General features: G+C 42.6%; 1 protein-coding gene, 1 long non-coding RNA gene and 1 pseudogene across 8 annotated transcripts in view; 1 reads left to right on the plus strand and 2 right to left on the minus strand.

Moving 5' to 3' along the window:
- Positions 1 to 5,667: 5,667 nt before the first annotated feature.
- On the minus strand, positions 5,668 to 12,701 carry 1700129C05Rikl (RIKEN cDNA 1700129C05 gene like). 5 transcript variants are annotated; one of them, XM_039093871.2, is made up of 5 exons: positions 12,213 to 12,690; positions 11,010 to 11,047; positions 9,790 to 9,955; positions 9,444 to 9,516; positions 5,668 to 5,837 (listed from the first exon to the last, which is right to left on the minus strand). In XM_039093871.2, exons 1-5 carry the CDS (start codon positions 12,600 to 12,602, stop codon positions 5,803 to 5,805), a joined length of 702 nt encoding a protein of 233 aa, XP_038949799.1. In that variant the 5' UTR covers positions 12,603 to 12,690; the 3' UTR covers positions 5,668 to 5,802. The 5 variants fall into 5 exon arrangements, with proteins under 5 accessions (XP_038949799.1, XP_038949802.1, XP_038949800.1 ...); XM_039093874.2 differs by lacking the exon at positions 11,010 to 11,047 and adding an exon at positions 11,885 to 11,965 and having other exon boundaries at positions 9,836 to 9,955; positions 12,213 to 12,685; XM_039093872.2 differs by having other exon boundaries at positions 9,836 to 9,955; positions 12,213 to 12,659.
- A 27-nt stretch (positions 12,702 to 12,728) lies between these two features.
- The window catches only part of LOC102551924 (uncharacterized), a 30,869-nt gene continuing 26,207 nt past the window's right edge, over positions 12,729 to 17,390 (plus strand). For all 3 annotated transcript variants that reach the window (XR_005493984.2, XR_005493983.2, XR_010058152.1), the window contains exons 1-2: positions 12,729 to 12,966; positions 13,146 to 13,249. This is a non-coding gene — a long non-coding RNA (uncharacterized LOC102551924). The remainder of the gene's footprint in view (positions 12,967 to 13,145; positions 13,250 to 17,390) is intronic.
- Rpl7-ps31 (ribosomal protein L7, pseudogene 31) lies at positions 16,178 to 17,042 on the minus strand (annotated as a pseudogene).

Consider the following 17,390-nt stretch of genomic DNA (forward strand, 5'->3'; position numbering starts at 1 on the left):
ACACACACGTATAGCCCAGAGCGCTGTGTTACAGCATAAGTTCATTCCTAGCCATTGGGGTGCAGTCCTAACTGCAAGAGTGGCTTGCCATGGCTGAGCTGGGCACTCTGTGAGGCATGTCTGATCTCTCTCAGACCACTACTTCCACCTAATGGTCTTTTTTAAAAGAATAACGGGGGAGATATAGAGAGCCGTATTGGATTTGGGCCTAGCCGCTTTTTGACTGCATGGCTCAAAGTGGCTAGGTGACTCTGGGCTGTTTGGCCACAGATATTCACCCCTAAAATGACTGCCATAAGTCTTAAGATTGTTGGACAGAGGCCTCTCCCATGAATTTATGGCACAGGAAGATAACATTCAAGGGATGCCTCAGCTCGAGCAAATACCAGTTATCTCCTGAGTCAACACCCGGTGTCTACCGCCTGACCTCATCATCTACCGCCTGACCTCTTTCCCTCCAGCTATCACTGCCTATATCCTCATTTCCCCCTCCTCTGTGTTTCACAAAGGACACTCCCCCTACCTGAAAGCCTTAAAAGCTGTAACGTTCATCCCAATAAACGAGACCTTGACAACAGAACTTTTGCTTGGTCTCCTTCTTTTCACCCTCATTTGGCCCACAGGTAGAAAGCCTCTTCGGGACCCTGAATAACTGGGTCCCCGCTGGCGGGGACACTGCAGCCTGGGAGCCCACTGCCTTCTTTGTTGCCTAAGGAATGGCCTATTATAGTGATTGACTTAAAAGATTGTTTTTTCACGATTCCTCTACATGAAGGCACTAAGCAAAGGTTTGCCTTTTCAGTACCTGCCTTAAATAGAGGTTGCCCAATAAAAAGATATCAATGGAAAGTCCTGCCTCAAGGAATGTTAAATAGCCCTACCTTGTGTCAATATTTTGTATAGCAGCCATTGGAGATGATTTGCAAACAATTTCCCCAATCTATTATTTATCATTACATGGATGACATTCTATTGTCTGATTCAGATATAAATATCCTGGAAAGAATGTTTGATGAAGTGAAAAAAACCTTACCTTGCTGGGGATTACAAATCGCCCCTGAGAAAATGCAAAGAAGGGATTCTATTAATTATCTAGAGTATAAAATAAGTCTACAAAGGATTAGGCCACAAATGATGCAAATCAAAAGAAACCAATTAAGGACACTTAATGATTTTCAGAAACTACTGGGAGATATTAACTGGTTGAGGCTTATGATTGACTTGACCACTCAAGAGCTGAGCAATTTACTTCAAACCTTACAAGGTGATAAAGATTTAAATAGACTAAGGAAACTATCAGCTGAGGCTGAGAAAGAGCTAGCTTTGGTAGAAAGGAAATTGCAGGACACACATCTAGATCATATTGATCCAAAGATGGCCTGCATATTAGTCATCTTACCCTCTACTCATTCCCCTACAGGAATCCTCATGCAGAGGGAAGATTATATCTTAGAATGGATATTTTTAGCACATAAACAGAGTAAGAAACTGAAAACCTACATTGAGAAGGTCTCTGAATTGATACTAAAAGGTAAAATGAGACTTCGACAATTAGTTGGAATGGATCCGGCTGAAATTGTGGTACCTTTTACTAATGCAGAAATTGCCTCTTTATGGGTACAAGATGACCATTGGCAAAGAGCATGCAGTAACTTCTTGTGAGAGATTAACAACAGAAACCCTAAAAGCAAGCGACTTCAGTTCATAAAATGAACTAACTGGATCCTCCCTCATATAATAAAGGAAACTCCAATATCTGGAGCCCCTACATTTTACACTGATGCCAGTAAGTCAGGAAAAGCAGGATATAAATCAGAAGATGTAAGTAAGGTGACTGAGAGTCCCAATAAGTCAGTTCAAAAATCTGAATTCCATGTGATACTCATGGTGCTATCAGATTGTCAAGAGTCTCTTAATATAGTAACTGACTCTCAATATGCAGAAATGGTTGTTTTACACATAGAGACTGCTGAACTTATTCAGGATTATTCTGATTTGACTTCACTATTTATTCAGCTACAACAAAAGATCAGAAATAGGAGCTATCCACTATATATAACACACATAAGATCCCATACAGGTCTGCCAGGCCCTCTGGCGCAAGGTAATAATGAAATTGACCAGCTACTGATAGGAAGCGTACTAGAGGCTTCAGAATTCCATAGAAACCACTGTGTTAACAGTAAAGGTTTAAAGAAAGAATTCTCTATCACTGGCAACAAGCCAAGGAGATTGTGAGGCAATGTCCTACTTGCTCGTTATATAGCCAAACTCCACTGCCTACAGGAACTAACCCTAAGGGCACCCAAAGAAATGAAATTTGGCAGATGGATGTTTTCCATTTTACAGAGTTTGGTAAACTGAAATATGTACACCATACTATAGATACATATTCAGGATTTCAATGGGCAACTGCCTTAGCTTCAGAAAAGGCCGATTCTTTAATTACACATTTGTTAGAAGTTATGGCCATAATGGGAATACCCATACAAATTAAAATGGACAATGGTCCAGCATATATCTCTAACAAGATGAAGCGCTTCTTTGAATATTAAAATATAACACATGTTACAGGCATACCACACAATCCTACAGGACAAGTGATTGTGGAGAGATCTAATCAAAGTCTAAAGGAGATGCTTACCAGGCAAAAGGGGGCAACAAAATACCCCCAAAGATAGGTTACATAGTGCTTTATTAACCTTAAATTTCTTAAATGCTAATGAACAGAACAGCACAGCTGCTGAAAGACATTGGATCGTGGAAAAGACTACTGAACTAAAACAGCCTGTTTATATTAAGGATATTCTGATGTCAGAATGGAAAATGGGAAATGTGTTACGCTGGGGAAGGGGTTATGTCTACGTTTCTACAGGAGGAGAAAAGCTGTGGGTTCCTTCCAAGCTGATAAAGATCAGACATGACACAGGGAGACCTCCTGAAGTCCTTGGCAACACAGAAGAAAAGGGAGACTAAGACAATCAACAAATAGGTGATGTATATGTGGGGATGTTTATGTCTCGGTGTATGCACTGGCTGAGACTAAAATGTCTATAAACAGCCAGTAACAGTTTGAGTATGAATTTCTCATAACTTGTTATTACATGCATCCTGTAAAATGGCATGTATAGAAAATTATATTAGTTTGATTATATGATCAAACTAACCTGAAGAAAGGCAGTCACCTTCCTTTGTTGATCTTTATTAACTAAGCTGTGCACCCAGCTCACTCCATGTGAAGGCTTTTACAGAACTATATGATGCTTGTAAGTTGTGTGTGCTGCAGGATGAAAGAAGAGAAAGACAGCCCTGAAATGATCCACACTCTGGGATGCTGAGACTCTGAGACCTTCCATTCCAGCTTCGTGTTTGATTCTCCCTCAGCTACATTGAAACTGCTTCTTTTAAAGTCTTGCTTCCAGAACTTTTCCAGAATGGCCAGCTTACTTATCCAGCCCTTCAGACTGTCATAGTCAAGAGGTCAGCTAAGTGATGAACTTTCTCAGCACAGAGTGACTGGCAGGCAAATGCCGGCTAGCTCTACTTTGACAGAGCCAACTTTTCCTAATTCCCCTTGGGCCCCAGAAGGGAATTCTTCACCCCAATTCAGCTGGAAGTAGACAAGGAAGATCATCGTCCCCGTTCCTTATGTTGGGGTGGATGGTTCTGGTTATTCTAAGAGCTGTGGATATGTTTTCTTTAAGGGATACTATACAAATGTAGCTTTGGGCAGGGGGAACTAGAGAATTTAAACTCAGGGATTGCTACCTTTCCTTTCCTCTTCTCTAGCCTTTCTTCTTAGGTAAAGAGAAAAAAAAAGGAGGGGGGGATACAGTAATACATAGAAGTTAGAGAAATAGACAAATAGGGATAGGTTAGCAAACTTACTCTTAAATAAAATTTTACAGCTATATCTTACATTGATAGAAATGTTTGTAATTAATACAAAGTTGAAGTTGCAATCTTTTCATTGGTTTAGAATGCATTTTATACAAATGCGAGGTTTTCATTGGTATACTTTCTTATTGATTAATAATTGAGATTAATATTGCTACTTTAACATAAGCATTGTGCCTCCACTATACATCTAATAATACAAGTCTTAGACCCAGTCCTATAACTGCTATTAGACATTATTTTTAGTTGATTAACCAGTATGAGCTAAAGGCCAGATAGTGAAGTCATGGTTCTGAGTCAGTTTAGATGGGTTTTGGAGCTACTTCAATTAGAGAGGGCCAACGGTAGTCTATGCTCAACAGTTCAGAAATGCCTATGCAGATAAGAAATCTTCAAAGGCGTCAGAAGTCCACAGAATAACCCGTTTATGGACATTTCTTCATTTAGATCATTTGACTAGAGACCTGTCTGCCCCTGACAGGACCCCTTAGACTCTAAGAAGAAATTGAGCATCAATGGAGTTGCTCAAATCGTGGTGACACAGCCACTGAGTGAAATTGCTTCAATTCATCTACAGATAAAATACTGTCCAGAAAATGACAAATTATGCAGAATAGTGGACTGATAATCTCTGCCAAGACAGGGTGATCAGCCCTTCAAAAATCTGCATTACAAAGGTCTGTCAGATGATCCTGGGCCAGGAGGCTGAAGACTGATACTCCAACATATAAGGAATAGGGGGACTGTCCAGGTAATCAGCAGTCTCTATAAATTGACTAAGCTTGGAAGCCATGTTTTGTGCTTCTCATATTTTCAGGTAATATTAATCGTTCTTGGATTTCTGATGTGGTTGAAGACTGGTGGTCTCATAGACAACCCAAGCTGTTTAGCATTGAGAAAGATAATAAATCTGTTAGGGTGGTTTTTCAGGTGGCATAGGATCTAAAATCAGGATATAGTCAGGTATAGTCTTTTAGGATAGATGACATGGTTAATGAACAAAATTGATGGACTGGGTGATGAGTGTATTGTTGGTTTTATAAATCGTAGAATGGTAATAAAATAAATAATAATAATAATAATAATAATAATAATAATAATAATTATATATATATATATATATATATGTGGAAAAGGCTTTTTAACTGGACAAAAAAGGGGAAATGTTGTGGTTTGCCCTGGAGTTCTATTTTGATGCTAATTCCACTGCCCCAAGGAAGGTTGCCCAGTCAGTACTCAGGATTCAGGTGACCTTATCAGAAACTCTCATTTAATTTGTAAAATAAAGGCAAGAGTGCGTGATTTGGGCAGGAGGAAGGGAAGTTGGAAGGGAGGAAGAGGAGAGGAGGAGCTGGAGACCTGGCAGAGAAAAGGTGCAAGTGATGAGGGAGTTGAGAGCTGGGAATAGGACAGTGTCGTGGTGGAGCTGCCCAATCCAGGCGCCAGCTTGTATTCATATTAATTGAGTTGCATTTTCTTTGTGCAGGTCCATTCGAGTTGGAGAGGTTACTGCAACACTCCATTCCACTTCTTACACACAGAGGTTAAATCTCCAATGAAAGTATCAGTTTCTCCTATTTCTACCTTTATTTTTTCATAATTTTCCCCAAAATATTGCTACATTGTGTCCTTTCGATACAGGTAAAAGCTTATGCATGCTTTCTTCCTTTAGTAATGGCCCTTGGGTCAGTATAACATAACTCCCTTCTCTTGTTTACAGATCCATAGTTAACATTGATTCGGTTATTAACTTATTTGCAAACATAACACTTCTGTGAACCATGTCCCCTTTATTTTATCCATGAAATAGTTCCATGGACAGCACGCTGCTTCTGATGACTGTCTGTCCCAGATGTCATATTTTAGCGTTGTAGGCAGTGGCACCATTTTGGGTCCTGAAGTTATTTAGAAATCCTGAGGTCCCATCACTTCAGTCTCCCCTGGAGAGAAGAAAACAGGATTAGACAGAAGCTCCTAGGAAGTGGGGACAATCTGGATTTAGGCCTGGCTTAAACCATGCCCTCACAGTTCCTTTTCTTACTAAATGTCTTCTGAACTGTGGGTATTTCAATCCACATCATTCAATACAGATAAACGTATCTGCGTGCTTTCTTCCTTCCTGATATCCCATGACATCAGAAGTGTAATGAAGTTGAAGGAGAATGGGGTGTGCATATTCATTTGAGTCTCCCTGAATTCCAAATAGAGGGCTATCTAGCTCCAAGAGAAAGCATAGTTAGAGAATTCTTAGGGTTAAATTGTTTTAAGAAGTGACTGATGCATATGTTTTGTTAGGGATCTAGTGTACTGGCATTCAGTGCCCAGGTTGGATTTTCCAGGTTCTCAGCCAGTTATTCAGGGAGTTGAAATAAAGGCACACAGAGATTGCAAAAGTAGCAGAAAGATGTTGAAAACGAAACCAAAGAATAGGCTAGAAAGCATTGCAAGTGAGTTAAGGGCCACAGAGTCAAGTTCCTTGAGGGCTTGGACTACTGCTTGGCACTTGCTTTTAATAAGATTTTGTGAGAAGATGGTATATGGTTACTTAGTTTTGCAATTGCTAGTGGCTAAGGCAGAAACTCATAACTGGACAAAGTACCACATCTGGGTGACTGTGAAATCTCATTGGGATCATTTATAATCGATTCCCTCTATCCAAGGAACAAGAAACATTGTGGACGGGGTACAGAAAGAATGTCAGAGGCGTTGGATGCTGTGAATGCCAACTTCTGAGTACATTAACTCATAGATGCTATGGTTCCTATGCAGATCTTTACAAGATCAAGTCAGTAAAAATTCCAACATGGATATGTGAAGGGCCTCTTTGGCCCCACCATTAGTGGATGAGTTATTGGCTCTTGGTGGCTATAGAAGGACAAAAGAAGGGAAGGAGGGAGGGAGGGAGGGAGGGAGGGAGGGAGGGAGGGAGGGAGGGAGGGAGGGAGGGAGGGAGGGAGGACTGCTCTCCTGTGGGGTCATGGCTGCTGGTAGATTGCCCATGCCACAGTGAATGACCTTTCTACTCTTGGCTATGGATAGAATTAACTAACATACTTCTAATGCCTGTCTTGACTGCCTTACAATGATGGACTGTAACTGATTTGGCAAATAAATTCTTTCTTGCTCAGCTGCTTTTTGTTGGTATATTTTATCACAGCAACAGAATATAATTAGGGCAGAAATTGGTGTTAAGGTACAGAGAGCCATTACTGTGATAAACCTGACCATGTTGTTTTTCCCAGTAATGTGGAAGAGATTCAAACATCAGGCTAGAGAAACCACCGAATGTTGAACATTTGGCAAAACAGGCCATTCCCATGGGAGCTTGGAGGATAAGAACTCTGACAGAAATGTGGACAGTGGAAGCCCAGCTCGTGATATTTCAGACGCAACAAAGACTTCATGGTGAATTAACACAGGGGCCAGTTGTGTGGTGTTTTATCCAAAAATGTGGCTTATTTTCTACCTGTGTTTTGAGATGCTAAATGAGGTTGAATTAAGAGAAATGTTCATGTCAAGAGTGCATTCCGACTGGGCTGAGAAGTGCTGTCAGGTCTGGCATGACCTTGGTAAGGGTGTAATGACATAGCTCCTGCCCCTGGGACAAGACCAACAGGGCATGTATCTCCACAAGTGTCAATGGCTGCTGTGGGCATAGACTTGTCTGCATAATACTGTACATAGTTTTATATTCCTCCTTCAAGGAATGTCCTTCCTGTTAGTACTAATGGTTCCATGATAATCAGGGAAAGCACAAGTCTGGGAGGCGAAGGTGTGGCTACTGTCTCGGTAAAGCAATAAACTCTGGGTAAGGACTGAAGGACAGTCCTCGAGGAAAAGAACTCTAAAAACATGAGTTTGAAAATGTATAATTTCTCAACTATGCAAAATATAAGGATATATGTTGAAGCCATTTAAGACTGCTATCCTATTATATACTCACTCAACCTGTTTGTATAACCTGCCTTTAAGAGAACAGGGTAATAATCAACTTTACTTGCCTAAGATGTCCTATGTGACCAACTTTTGCAACCTAAGCTAAGACATAGCTGCAATCTTAACCCTTCCATGCTCTGACCCAGGACAATGCATGTGTATCATTTACTTAAAGCAGCAAACACAGAGGTTGGAAGGAACCCTCTAAAATCTATCTCAGAGGTTGAAAGCATCCATTTGTGGCTATCAATTGATAAACAGTGGTGTTCATTGTCTGGGTCAGTTGGGATCAGTTGAAGCCAGTGACTTAATTACATGTGAAACTCAGTTAAAGTTTCTGTAAAGTATCCTTTTTCCTTCCCCCCTGTGATGCTTTCTATACTGTTTAATCAATACAGAGAAAAGTCCTTTATTACAAATAGACACTCAGTCATACAACAGACAGACTGGTTCACACAGACATATCAGAGACAGACACAAGGGCAGATTAACATGACAGCCTTCAGGCAGGCACAGAGAGAAAACAGAAGACACAGGGCATGAAGTAGAAAATTCAAATCTGGGCTCATTTTGGGTTAATGACTCCAAGGAAGGGAAGTGCTTTAATTCCTTCCCTTACAGCTACAGCAATGCATTATCAGTGACTGAGAGTTAATCACTAATATTTTTAATCCATGAACCAGGACCATAGAACATATGCTATAGAAAGCTAGCAATATGAAGTGAGCCTAGGTCTAGAAGAGATGCTGTTGTGCTGCAGGGAGCAGAGCTGGAGGGAGCCTTAGCTAGTGACTGCGGGTTTTGAGGACTTGGTGTTGGCCCTGATGATTTTGGCTTGATCTGATTGTTCCTTGTGATGCTCCAATTCTCCCCTGTTGCAGTAGGAATTTTTGCTCTGTGCCATTGTATATTTCTGGAAGTATGAAACTTGATTTTTATTTTATAGGAGCTCACGGTTGATAGACTTTGAACTTTTTAAATAGTTGTAAAGTTTATAAACTCTGGGGCTTTAAAAGTTAGACTGTATTTTATCAGATCATAACAGGAGACTTAAAGATGAGGGGTAGAAGGTTATGGCTTAAAGTGATGGGTTTATGTGTCAGGTTGATAGGCGTGAGGGTTAGTTTTAACTATCAACAATACAACCTAGAATCACCCAAGGGATTACCTAGATTAGGTTTGTCTGGTGCCATTTATGTAGGAAATTAATTGTCTTGATTACATTAATTTTGTGTGCTAAGAGTCATCATAACAGTGACTGGTACCATATCATTCCCCGGGTTTAGATCCTGACCTGTATAAGAGACAAACACATAGGTACACATCCTCTCTGCTCTTGACTATATGATGTTGGTTGTGAATGACTACTTCAATTGTGCGGCAGAAGTGACTGTATTCCTGGCCAGGACAGCCAGCCCTGTGCTCCTTTGTCTTGATAGACTTGCTAGATAGATAGATAGATTCTTGATAGAATGTCCTGGAAGATCCAAATGGCAGCCCTTCCACAGGTCAGCCTCTGCCTATGCACACCAGGTTATTATCTGGGAGAGAGGAAGTAGTGTGAGGGTCTGAGTTTCCCAACATGAGAATGGGGTGAGGTTTAATCTTACCCTCTGCTTTCTCCATCCCGAAATGGCTATTTGGTAAAACATCCATTCTTGACCAATGACAACTTGCACTGTCCTGGGATAGTTTTCAAACAGATCTGATTATTATTTGCACTTTCAATTTCATCTCTACATTAAACCAATGTTAGTCATGTAAACCTAAATCCACGAGCACAAGCCTACATTTCTTGAGGCCTTTCAGAGTGACAGGCGCACTCAAATCGGCAAGGCCACTTATTTGCCCCTCCTCACCAACTCCAGACAACCATCAAATCTCCAGTTATGACCAGATTGCTGAGCTTTCCAAACAAACCAAGATGAACAAGTGGGGAGCTGAGTCCTGATTCACCCTAACAAGACTGGATTTTGTCCTGCCCCGTCTTTTCGGGCAGCACCTCCAGTGCGGCTGCGCTTTCCGGTGCTTCCTGAGTGAAGGCCTCAAGGTTATCCAGGGCTTGAGCCTCTTCCACTTCATGATTTCCAGTCTTTGTCTCCAGCTCTGATTTCCCTGGTACCTGAGGAAACAGTGAATGAGATTTGTGACCAGTTCTAGGTCTCTTCGTTTATCAGGGAAGAGCTAGGCCATCATCCTGACAGTTGGCTGTAAAATCTTTAGGGCAGTGGTGCCACTCATATCTCTGGGATGTTTTTCAGGGATGTCCAGAGAGAGAGAAGAGGTCATTGAGGGAATGGATACAGTGTTGCTCCAGGAGCGTGCTGGCTGTGTCACCTTTATTCCCGTGGACACCAGGTCAGTCTGTTTGGGAAGCACAGCTCTGACATTGCTGTGTGTGATACTGCAGGTGTGGCAGGTGACCCCTCCCATGGAGGAGAATTGATGCAGGAGGACTGACAGAGCACAGCTGGCTTTGCAGGGAACAAGGTGAACAGGGTGCTCAGAGAAAAGTCTGGAAAAGAGGAAGAGCCAGGAATAGAGATTAGGTGGGATAATGGGGGAAAGTGTGGATCAGAGGGGGAAGAAACAGAAAGGACGGATTGGGCTGGGGAGAAGGCTGAAATCTAAAGCTGACAGGATTCGGGTAACAGGTGGAAGGAGCACAGGGAGAAAGAGTGAGAGTGGGAAATTAGGTCTCATAAGGAAAATGCTGGGAAGCTATTTTGTCATCTTTTCAGAACACACTCCAAAGCTTTCTCTTCAGTAAAAGCAGAGAGGGGAGACCTGCTGTGCTAGTCACTTCCCAGGTACCTCCTGTCCCATCGTGACTAAGACACTAAAACACCACGCTGCCTGCCTCTTGGTCCAGTGTATCAGCCTCACTAACCTGGAAAGAGTCCCCCATGTCGAGTCTAAGGGTGATCAAAGGAGGTGGCAGGTAAATAAAAGAAATGGAGTTGTAACATTAGCCTATGTTTATGTGATAACCATGGATGTCTCCCTTCAGATAGCAGAAGCAACTTATTGGGTCCTGGGGAAGCTTTCCTGAAGCAGGAACTAGGAAAAGAGTCAGTGCCTTGTGAGCTTATCTTCCAAAGGCCTCTCAGCTCATTTACAGCCCCAGTGACATGTGTCAACCACAGAAGAGATATCAACAGGAAGAATGCACAGACCTGGACAAGAGAGCAGTTTCCTCCATAGGCACACCAGCCTGTGATTTTAAACATAAACACATCTTTATTCAAAGCAGTTTTCACAAAGACAACGAATGAGTGTGTCTTACTGTTTTGTCCCCAGAGACCACTTCAGTCTTGTAGCTTGTGAATTTGATTAAATATGCTGTATAATTTTCGGTCATCATCCGTTGTATCTGTGCTGTTGACTGCTGCTTGTTCCTATGATGTGTTGCTGTTGTCTCAACACAGCTTGTTTCCCAGATGTGTTTCACAGGAAACATATTTTCTTTCTTATCAATTACGACTTCACTGTAAACTTTTTGCTGACTGCCTTGGATTTATAATCCAGATATAACCTCACATAGCACTATACTCCTCTTGAGAAAAAAACAATACATTGCAACTATAAAATGTCCATTCTACTTGAAAGTTATTGTATAATTAACTCATGAGACAGTAATACTTCTCTCTCTCCCTCTCTCTCTCTCTCTCTCTCTCTCTCTCTCTCTCTCTCTCTCTCTCTGTGTGTGTGTGTGTGTGTGTGTGTGTGTGTAGTGCTCTAATTGAATACAGACTCCTTCGTTGCCTGTCTTTTCCTTTTCTCTCTTGTGACATATTCTAAGCATCTACTGATGTCCTCACAGTTGCCAACACTTGTCATGACATCCCTGACCACTGTGCAAAGATATACTCCACAGTTATCTCCCTTTCATGCCAAGAAAACTGAGTCATAAAGTGGCTTAAGAATAGACTCCTAAATGAGACTTTTCCTAAGCTGAATTCAGAATCCTGATTCTGGCCAGGCTGGTTCCTGGTCCACTTAGCTGTCACCTGTAGTGTTGCTGAGCTTCCTGGTGCCAAGCCCCACTCACCAAGGATGTGAGGTCCCATCTGCTTTCTCTAATTTCAGGCTCTGAGTCTAGAGAATTCTTGCTCATTCCCCAAAGGATATGCTGAAACATATTCAGAAAAGGCTTTCTGGTGACTGTAGAAGCAGCTACTCAGGGCTCCCACATAGCTAAAACCTCTAGACTGTTTCTCAGTTGCAGCCAGATTCAGGGAAGAGAGAAATCAGGAGAGATGAGATCCAGGCTATCAGCTGGCTCCATCATCCCCTTCCACTGTGTTCACCATGCTGGACTGCTGAGAAAACAGCTTTGGCATTCCTCAAGGATTTCTTGTTTGAGGTTTTTTACTTACCCAGTCTGGCTGAAGGTAGCTAGCTTCTGGATGGGAAAGAGGATCTAGGCAACTATCCAGTGGTGCTCTTGTAGAAGAGGTAGTCATGAGGGTAGACAGGTAGGAAGGGGTAGTGAAATAAGCGGAGTGCTTAGAGGAAAGTTTGTTTACACAGGAGGAGCTGGGCATAGCAATCATTAAGGTGGGGAAGTAGGAAGTGTTCTTCAGAGCAGGGAAAGAGGTAGGGTAGAAAACAGAAAGAGGATTGAAACGAGTGACAGGCTGAGGTAGGGGAGTCTGAGATGGGAAGAAATGAACGCTGTTTGATTGGACAGAGGGCGGGGAAGAAGCCTGAGGGAGAACAGGGTTCCGAAGACTTCCCAAAATCCTTGGACGCTTCCTTCTCATCATCTCAGACCCTGCAGAGCCCTTTACTAATGGCAGTTAGTGACTGAGCTTGTACAGACCGAATGTGGCAGTTATGTCGCAGGTCAGCTCTCACCTCATTCCATGACAGAATGCCCATTGTGAAGTGCACACACCCTCTCTCTGCTCCATGACCCCAGCCTCCCCCCCACCAAGAGAAATGGAATCTAGGTGTAACAGTGACCATGGCAAATGGCACTGAGCACCTGAGCTGTCACATGAGTCTCTGCCATTGGATAAAGCTTTCATTGCATTGGTGGAGAGAGGTCAGACACATGAGCTATGTCCATGTGCCTGGGTCCTGGGGCAACAGCCCTAAAACAGGAAGTGGGGAGTGTGTACAAGTCAGGTTAGAAGCCTTTTTAAAGGATTTTCCTATCATGTAGTTGGACAAATAGAATGATTAGAGTTTGCTTTTTGTTTGTTTGTTTGGGGTTGTCTGTTTGTTTGTTTGTTTGTTTGTTTTGGGGGCCTTTTTGTTTTGCCCCTTTTTAAAGCATACCTCTCTGCCTCATGTCTGTGGATCAGGTGGAAGCTTTTAGTCACTGCTCTTAGCACTGCTGCTCCATCATGCCCGCCTGCCTACCGCCATGCTACCCACCATGATGGTCATGGTCTCCATCTCTGGAACGGTAAGCCCATTAAACTCTTTCTCTGTAAATTGCCTTAGTTATGGTGTCTCTCCCTAGTAACTAAAACAAAGGTAGTATCAGGAAGTCCTGGCATTGCAGAGACAGGCTTGACCATGATGGTTTTGAGAACAATGGGAAGGCTTTGGAAGTTTACACTAGGAAAGAGGTTACACACTGTCATTAGGGTTTCATAGACCATCCTATGAAGCTCTCAGAAGATACTATTGCTGAGAGCACCACAGACTGTGGAGCCCCAACTCAAGAGCTTTCAGGGGGACACAACATTCCCAACTGGGCTAGAGACCATTCTTGGGATATTTTATCAAGGAATGTGGCTGCTATCAGCCCTTGTCCTGAGATTCTGCCTGAGAATGAACTGAAAGGCTTTGGACTCAATTCTTTGGTAGAGGAGATTCCAAGACATTCTAATAGTGACTGTGGCACAAGGTTATTAGTGATTACTCTTATACAGATCTTCAGTGAGAAACAATGGGACAAGAAAAAAGTACAACATATATAGTGTGAGGAGAAGAGCACCAGCAAATTATTTTTTTATTCTTCTCTCTTATACGACATCACCCCTACAATTTCTCCTCCCTCCTCCCCTCTCAGTCCTTCCCCCGCAACTCCCTCCTCCATCCAGTCCTCCTCTTTTTCCCTTCAGAGCATGGCAGGCCTCTCAGGGATAGCAACCATGTATCAAGTTGTAATAATACTAGGATACCTACCTTCATATTAAGGATGGATGAGGCAACTCAGTAAAAGAAACTGGTCCCAAAAGCAGGAAAGAGAGTAAGAGACAGCCCCAGTCCCATTGTTAGAAGTCCTACAGGAAGACCAAGTTACACAATTGTAACATGTGTGAAGGGTCTAGCACCCTGTCAGTCCATGTCAGCTCCCTGGTTCGCAGTTCAGACTCCGTGAGGCCCTATGGACCAGGCTAGTTGATTTTGTGGAGAGTTTTTTTGGTTGTTTTTTTTTCATTTGTTTGTTTTGGTATTCTTGACACATCTATCTCCTCCAATCCTTCCTCCCCCTCTTCTGCAGGATCCCCCAAGTTCCACTCAATATTTGGCTGTAAATCTCTGCCTTTGTTTCTATCAGTGGCTGAATGAACTCCTCTGATGACAATTGGCTAGGCACCAATCTATGAGTATAGCAGAATATCATTTTTTAATTTTTATTGTATATTTCTTTACTTACATTTCAAAGGTTATTCCCCTTCCCAGTTTCCTGTCCATAAGCCCCCATTTCCTCTCCTCCCTCTCCCCCATACGGGTATTCCCACTATACATCCTCCTTATTGCCCTCCCACATATTCCCCTGAACTGGGGATCCAACCTTGGCAAGACCAAGGGCTTTCCCTTCCACTGGTGCCCCAACAAGGCTATTCTCTGCTACATATGCAGTTGGAGCCCTGGGTCAGTCCATGTATAGTCTTTCAGTAGTTGTTTAGTCCCTGGAAGCTCTGGTTGGTTGGCATTGTTGTTTTTATGGGGTTTCAAGCTCCTTCAACTCTTTCAATACTTCCTCTAATTCCCCTTAAGGGAGTTCTATTCTCAATTTGGTGGTTTGCTGCTAGCATTGACCTCTGTATTGGACACGCTCTAGATGTGTCTCTCAGGAGAGATCTATATCCAGTTGCTTTCCCCATGCATTTTTTAGCTTCATCAATCTTAGCTAGTTTTGGTGGCTGTATATATATATATATATATATATATATATATATATATATATATATATATATATATATATATATATGGGCCACATGTGTGTCAGGCTCTGAATGGCCATTCCTTGAATCGCTACTCTAAACTTTGCTTCCATATCCCCTCCTAGGAATATTTCCCCCCTTTTAAGAAGGAATGGAAACATCTGCATTTTGGTCATCCTTCTTGAGCTTCCTGTGGTCTGTAGATTGCATCTTGGGTAATTTGAGCTTTTTGGCTAATATCTGCTTATCAATGAGTGCATACCAAGTGTGTTTTTCAGTGATTGAGTAACCTCACACAGGATGATATTTTCTAGTTCATTCCGTTTACCTATGAATTTCATGAAGTCATTGTTTTTGAGAGCTGAGTAGTACTCCATTGTGTAGATATACCACATTTTTTGAATCCATTCCTCTGTTGAAGGGCATCTGGGTTCTTTCCAGCTTATGGCTATTATAAATAAGGCTGCTATGAACATAGTGGAGCATGTGTCTTTGTTATATGTTGGAGAGGGGTTGGGGATTTAGCTCAGTGGTAGAGCGCTTGCCTAGGAAGCGCAAGGCCCTGGGTTCAGTCCCCAGCTCTGAAAAAAAAAAAAAGAACCAAAAAATGTTATATGTTGGAGGATCTTTTGGGTATATGCCCAAGAGAGGTATAGCTGGGTCCTCAGGTAGTGTAATGTCCAATTTTCTGAGGAACCTCCAGACTCATTACCAGAATGGTTGTATCAGTTTGCAATCCCACCAACAATGGAGGAGTGTTCCTCTTTCTCCATATCCTCACCAGCATCTGCTGTCACCTGAGTTTTTATCTTAGCCATTCTGACTGGTGTGAGGTGGAATCTCAGAGTTGTTTTGATTTGCATTTCCCTGATGACTAAGGATGTTGAACATTTCTTTAGCTGCTTTTTGGCCATTCGATAATCCTCAGCTGAGAATGTTTTGTTTTGCTCTGTACCCCATTTTTAATAGGGTTATTTGGTTTTCTGGAGTCTAACTTCTTGAGTTCTTTGTATATTTTGGATATTAGCCCTCTACCAGATATAGGATTGGTAAAGATCTTTTCCCAATCTGTTGGTTGCCGTTTTGTCCTAATGACAGTGTCTTTTGCTTTACAAAAGCTTTGCAGTTTTATGAGATCCCATTTGTCGATTCTTTTTTTTCCCCATCTTTACTAACTTGGGTATTTCTTATTTACATTTCTTTTTTTTTTTCAATTTGCCAAGCTGTGACTGTTTATTAACCGACCAGATTATAAACATACCACGTGCAATACCTTAGTCCATCCGTCTAATAAGCCTGTTTATCTGGTCTCCCTGTTGCCAGCATCTCCACCTTCTACAAAGTGAGTTGTCTTTTTCTTCATTCCACCTCGTGGAGAAGATAGTTTTAAGGGCCACAGGAAGTTATTTGCTTCCTTGAAGTGTTTCCCAACTGTATAGATCTCATGAATTAGATCCTCCATGCAGATGATGCCAAATTTACCAAGAGATCGAGCCATCAAGGAGTTATCTGTCAAGGCAATGCGCTTTTTACGGATTTTGCCATAGCCTCGCTTGTAGATGAGCTCATTGACTGACTTCAGGTTGGGGTACCCCCATGCAATGTACGGCTCCACGATCCTCAGCATTTTCACTGAAGCCTTGCTGAGCTTCACAAAGGTGCCATTGAGGATCTGCCGGAGACGAAGCAGCTGCAACACCTCGCGCACCTTTGGGCTTACTCCACTGATACCTCGGATTCTGATGACAAAGGCCAATGTTGGTTCTGCGGACACATAGACGTTCCCAGCTTTCCTCGCCATCCTAGCCATGCGAATCTCAGTCAGGTACATCTGCCTGCACTCCTTGTGATAGTGCTTTGCCTTCTCACAGATGAGCTTCCTCCTGGCCTTTCGCAGTGTCTTCAGGGCAAACTTCTTCCTCAGGCGCCTCACCTTCAACTCTGAGAAATTCCTTCGCTTTTTCTTAAGGGTTTCTGGCACAGCAGGAACCTTTTTCTTCTTAAGGGTTCCTGGCACAGCAGCAACCTTCTTTTCCTTCTCTGGTACAGCCTCCATGGTTCCAGTCAGAAAAAGAGAGGCTCTTGTTTACATTTCCATTGTTATTCCCTTTCCCGGTTTCCAGGCCAACATCCCTCTAACCCCTCCCCCTCCCCTTCTATATGGGTGTTCCCCTCCCCACCCTCCCCCCATTACTGCCCTCCCCCCAACAATCACATTCACTCGGGGTTCAGTCTTGACAGGACCAAGGGCTTTCCCTTCCACTGGTGCCCTTACTAGGCTATTCATTGCTACCTATGAGGTTGGAGCCCGGGATCAGTCCATGAATAGTCTTTGGGTAGTGGCTTAGACCCTGGAAGCTCTGGTTGGTTGGCATTGTTGTTCATATGGGATCTCGAGCCCCTTCAAGCTCTTCCAGTCCTTTCTCT

This window comes from Rattus norvegicus, chromosome 15 (genome assembly GCF_036323735.1).
Source record: "Rattus norvegicus strain BN/NHsdMcwi chromosome 15, GRCr8, whole genome shotgun sequence".
NCBI lineage: Eukaryota > Metazoa > Chordata > Mammalia > Rodentia > Muridae > Rattus > Rattus norvegicus.